At 41.3% G+C, this 6,068-nt stretch overlaps 1 protein-coding gene across 1 annotated transcript in view; it reads left to right on the top strand.

Annotated features, from left to right (window-relative positions):
* Positions 1 to 4,385: 4,385 nt before the first annotated feature.
* LOC110459469 (neuronal acetylcholine receptor subunit alpha-5-like) overlaps positions 4,386 to 6,068 on the top strand; it is a 55,106-nt gene continuing 53,423 nt past the window's right edge. Inside the window, exon 1 of the mRNA XM_021511744.1 lies at positions 4,386 to 4,454. Within this exon, the coding sequence (XP_021367419.1) occupies positions 4,435 to 4,454 (20 nt within the window). The 5' untranslated portion in view covers positions 4,386 to 4,434. The remainder of the gene's footprint in view (positions 4,455 to 6,068) is intronic.

The raw sequence follows: 6,068 nt of genomic DNA, 5'->3' as shown, positions 1-6,068 counted from the left end.
TATTTACTTATACATTTGTATGTGGTCATTGATGTTGGTGCTATTCAGTTCGAGGTTGGTTGGCCGAGAAGTTGTAGAGACGTCTAAAATAAACGCATGAGTGTAATAAGAAATTACTAGTATAGATTCTGTGTCCATTTGTAGCGGCCTAAGTAACGGATAAAAGGTAAAATTTGACCGAACACGATTATAAAAGTTCTGTCCATTGACTGTGTACCATTTTATGTGTAAGTGAGTGATAGTTGGGGTATACACAGGGACATGGTTCCTAGGGGTTTTCCTCCGCATATCTGTGATGTAAGTCATGGGTACTTATACAGTGTTGTATTATCTAAATGCGGGGGCCTTTTCTCACGTGCTCACGTTTCAGTATTTACCGAATGTCGTTTCCCTACTAATGCAACCACTTGCCTATGTGTTATATCATTTTCTTTCAATTACCACCATGTCGCAGTCGGTCAAGAATACGATCAATCTACAACTGTAACTGCCTTTGGCGGCGCACGGCTTTGATTGGTGTGTGGGAAGGTTTCACTAGCATTGCTAGGAATCATTATACAGAGAATCATTTTATAAAACCGGAGAAGGGGTTGGATGATACTATGTAACTCAGTGGAGGAAATAGAAAGACATCAGTCATTATAAACCTGTTATAATATATCGACTTTATACATGTACTTGGTATCCGTCTCATACGTTACCATACATGTATATATGTCTTAGTGACAACATACATGTATATATGTCTTAGTGACAACATACAAGGGGTGATCACTTGAAGCCAATAACAATGTTTGGCATGTTTACATGTCTGTTACTTCAATGGAATCGCCGTCCGCTTATAACATTTATAGTGACACCAGTACGCGTGCTTGGTTAATCAGCACACTGTTGCAAACTGAATTATGAATACCCTTGTATTAAATGATAAGTATGTGAAACACTAGCACATTTACTACATTTCTGTATAATGTATATTACTATCCTCTGGCTTTCCAAGTCACTCACAGTTACATAACATATGGCATTAGTTGCTTGAAACAAAAACAAGACAATGGCAAGATTACCCAATTGTGTCCGAGTATGGGGTAAACGTGAATTAACCGAAATCCTAGGAGTATTTTCCGGGCAAATTATAGAGCACGTGAGACCGAGTGATGGATAACGGCGGGAGTAAGATATCATTGCCACTTGAATCATACAGCGTATATACAGTTGCGGAAGCTCTAGTTACAAAGAGTAAACAAATGGATATATCAACTTCAACCACTTTTACGACATATTCCGAGGTCGGTAATAAAACGCATTTGGCTACGTATTCTGATTATATTCTGAGGTCGGAATAAAAAATATTAACAAAATAATTTGATGTCGGTACAAAACATATTGACGATATATGGTGATTTCGGTATGCAACATATTTTACGACATAATCTGAGGTCACTATAAACTACCTGCCCCTACCCCGTCTATATCTGTCCATTTTGTAGCTTTTCTACCTGCCTCTACCCCGTCTATATCTGTCAACTCAGAAGCTTTTCTACCTGCCTCTTCCCCGTCTATATCTGTCCACTTTGTAGCTTTGCTAACTGCCTCTACCCCGTCTATATCTGACCACTTTGTAGCTTTGCTACCTGCCTCTACCCTATCTATATCTGTCCAATCGGTAGCTTTTCTACCTGTCTCTACCCCGTCTATATCTGTCAACTCGGTAGCTTTATTACCTGCCTCTACCCCGTCTATATCTGACCACATTGTAGCTTTTCTGCCTGCCTCTACCCCGTCTATATCTGTCAACTCGGTAGCTTTTCTACCTGCCTCTACCCCGTCTATATCTGACCACATTGTAGCTTTTCTACCTGCCTCTACCCCGTCTATATCTGACCACATTGAAGCTTTTCCACCTGTCTGTACCCCGTCTATATCTGTCAACTCGGTAGCTTTTCTACCTGTCTCTACCCTGTTTAAATCTGTCCACTTTGTAGCTTTTCTATTTGCCTCTACCCCGTCTATATCTGTCCACTTTGTAGCTTTTCTACCTGTCTCTACTCCGTCTATATCTGACCACTTTGTAGCTTTTCTACCTGTCTCTACCCCGTCTATATCTGACCACTTTGTAGCTTTTCTACCTGTCTCTACCCCGTCTATATCTGACAACTTTGTAGCTTTTCTACCTGTTTCTACCCTGTTTAAATCTGTCCACTTTGTAGCTTTTTTACCTGTCTCTACCCCGTCTATATCTGACCACTTANCGGAAGCTTTTCTACCTGTCTCTACCCCGTCTATATCTGTCCACTCGGAAGCTTTTCTACCTGTCTCTACCCCGTCTATATCTGTCCACTCGGAAGCTTTTCTACCTGTCTCTACCCCGTCTATATCTGTCCACTCGGAAGCTTTTCTACCTGTCTCTACCCCGTCTATATCTGTCCACTCGGAAGCTTTTCTACCTGTCTCTACCCCGTCTATATCTGTCCACTCGGAAGCTTTTCTACCTGTCTCTACCCCGTCTATATCTGTCCACTCGGAAGCTTTTCTACCTGCCCCTATCCCGTCTGTATTTGTTATTCGGTAGCTTGTCTACCTGCATCAATATTTTATTCCTACAATGATCAATTACAACGATGTATGACTCGTTTATACAATGTACAACTCGCCAAGGCACGTTAAGGGAGTTCTATAAAATTAATTATAATTGTATATTATTGTAAAGGTAAAATAATAGTCAAGGCTGTGAGAAGACAATCGGGATAGCTGAACGTAGATAAAAGAGGTTGGTGTTGGGGGAGAAAAGGGTAAATATCAGTACCATTTGTTAATCTAAACATCAAAACGTCTAATATTCATCTCTATACATCAGGATAGGTAAAAACAAATTCTCACTCAGGTCCATCTGCTGACGAGGTCACATTAATCGCTAAGGTCATTTAGGGGATGCCACAATGCGTGTAATGTATGCGTGCACGTGTGTGATTGTGCTGGAGGTAGTATAGGTATATTTGCCTCCTTGCGATAGCGTGGATCTGATGCCTTTTGAGTGTGGTATCTCACATAAATACCGTGCATATAGCACATAACTCAGTCAAGCTTACCCTTAATACTGACCGTAAGACAGAGAATAGTAATCTTGTATTGAAGAACCTTGGTAGAATCTGGGGTAACTAGGGAGACACGACCGAAATGAGAGAGTAGGTTAATGAGGAACCTTTAAGTAATGATCGCTAGTGTTTCAATGGGGGAAGCTGATACAGTTTAATTTCGTCAATGCCCTCTAAGCAGAAGACATTGAAGAAACCCCCGTTTCTGCAAGGGGATATGGGGCACTTTAGTCCCCTCTTACAATTACAAGCAGCAGTGGGGGAAAACAAGCAATGTTTCTCGGAAGGGGTACCGTCGAACAACAGCCTCAAGTCTTTGTATCATATATCAAAGCAGACCTACGTACATGTAGTTGCATATAAAACCTGGAGAATCGCGTGTTTCGTGTGACGAAGACGTGTTTCCTGTAACTTGCGGGTGACGTAGGTCATTGGCCTGAAGAACATCATGAGATGTACATCACATGGTGTCGAATGACCGGTCACATGATTTACATCAGGGTTAATGCAACTCATTTTGCATGTACTAACGGTAAATTATTTCCTGTTAGAATTAAAGTTTCAATATAGTAATGGCAGAGGTTCTGAATAAGTACCCAGGTACTACACGTATGTATGTGATCAACATCGCTAATCGATGAGCTAACGAAGAACATGATCGACAGCCTGCATTAAGTGAGTACTGATTAAACATGCACGTGGAAATGGAATCTGGTTTTATAGGCATCATCACCATTAAGTTTTTCTCATCTGCCTTACACATTTCTAAGGCGTATTCCTCTTCAGTTTGTTGACTACGGACCGCCAATTTATACAATGCAATGCTTGCTCTGTCAAGAGCAACCATGTTTGATTTTACAATTAAATGCAATTGATGGCTTGAGAGGTAGGCTCAGTAAAAGCGTGTATGCGTCAGGACCTAGTGTAGAAGACTCTTACCACCATGTTCTGGTCTCAGTGCGGGTTTACATTACCTCCCGATGTTTCCAAATATTTACAAAACATGGTTATTAACGCATTCCCATTTGTATTTGTGTTGCACAAGGCACATTTATAGGTTTCAAGGATAGGTTCAAACGAACAGATCTGCTTATTTTTATTTACCGTTTGTTTTCGTTTGGCTGCCTCTGTTCAGCGTTGTGTAGACCCCCCTCGCACGTGTGTTTACAGTCTAGAGCTCTGAGCCTAAGACACCTACCCTATAAACAATAGAGATGGTCGCCAGCTCCTCGGATTGGTCAGATACAAGGTTCACGTGGGAAGTAATCTTAGCTTAATGCTTTGTCGTCGCCTTAGGCCAGAATTACTTCCGATGTAAATTTTGAAAATTCATCGACCCATGACACAGCCAGGGGAGGGGTGAGTATTTTGTGTTACAAGGAACATAGCACAGGGAGGGGTGAGTATTTCACTTTGTGTTATCTACCAGGACGCCCTGGATTCCTCAGTGTTTGTGGCCTACACATTGTCTTCTTGGTTTTTCGGCGGTTTCTTTTTCTGATATATGTACAGTTGACCGAATAATTTATTTGTGTATTTTGTTTTGATACAGTGTATATTGATTTGATACAGTGTATATTGTTTTGAGACAGTGTATATTGTTTTGATACAGTGTATTTTGTTTTGATACAGTGTATTTTGTTTTGATACAGTGTATATTGTAACCAGCCATATATAGAAGGATATTCACAACAAGAATATTTTTAAACACAATTTTTAACTTTCGGCAGTCATGAACTTAAAATATTTTCAGGAACATTATAGAAGTTAGAAGGGGGAATTCCTGTTAAGTGACTATCCCTTTATATACAATGGCTTTTTATTGGTTTTGTAAATGTGTTAGCTGTAACTTTTGACATTGGTGTAGTCACGTGTGTATTATATTTGCCTTTTATTTATTTATTTACTGAAGCGATGATGTTTTGAGATTATACAAGATGAAATTATTCAACGGTTACATTCCAAAATGTAACTCAAAAACAACATAAACCAATATCTTACCTTTGGCAGTTGGTCGAACATTTACCATTTGTACTGGTGGTAGGTCGATTCTTCACCAATGGTTAATGGCGGCAGGTCGAGCCTTGCCATCGTGTACTGGTGGTAGTTAGATTCTTTACCAATGGTTAATGGCGGCAGGTCGAGCCTTGCCATCGTGTACTGGTGGCAGGTCGATTCTTTACCAATGGTTAATGGCGGCAGGTCGGACCTTGCCATCGTGTACTGGTGGTAGGTCGATTCTTCACCAATGGTTAATGGCGGCAGGTCCAACCTTGCCATCGTGTACTGGTGGTAGGTCGATTCTTTACCAATGGTTAATGATGGGAGGTCGAACCTTGCCATCGTGAACTGGTGGTAGGTCGATTCTTTACCAATGGTTTATGATTGGAGGTTGAGCCTTGCCATCGTGTACTGGTGGTAGGTCGATTCTTTACCAATGGTTAATGGTGGGAGGTCGAACCTTGCCATCATGTACTTGTGGTAGGGCGAATCTTTACCAATGTTTAATGGTGAGAGGTCGAACCTTGCCATCGTGTACTGTTTGCGGATCGGTTCTTTACCAATGTTTAATGGTGGGAGATCGAACCTTGCCATCGTGAACTGTTGGTAGGTCGAATCTCTACAAATGTTTAATGGTGGGAGGTCGAACTTTTCTATATTGTACTTTACCAATGGTTAATGGCGGCAGGTCGAGCCTTGCCATCGTGTACTGGTGGTAGGTCGAATCTTTACCAATGTTTAATGGTGGGAGATCGAACCTTGCCATCGTGAACTGTTGGTAGGTCGAATCTCTACAAATGTTTAATGGTGGGAGGTCGAACCTTGCCATCGTGAACTGGTGGTAGGTCGAATCTCTACCAATGGTTAATGTTTGGAGGTCGAACCTTGCCATCATGTACTGGTGGTAGGTCGATTCTTTACCAATGGTTAATGGTGGGAGGTCGAACCTTGCCATCATGTACTGGTGGTAGG

This window comes from Mizuhopecten yessoensis, unplaced genomic scaffold (assembly GCF_002113885.1).
Source record: "Mizuhopecten yessoensis strain PY_sf001 unplaced genomic scaffold, ASM211388v2 scaffold10073, whole genome shotgun sequence".
In the NCBI taxonomy this organism is placed as follows: domain Eukaryota; kingdom Metazoa; phylum Mollusca; class Bivalvia; order Pectinida; family Pectinidae; genus Mizuhopecten; species Mizuhopecten yessoensis.
Note: the sequence above shows the minus strand (reverse complement) of the source record. Positions and strands in the feature narration are given on the sequence as shown.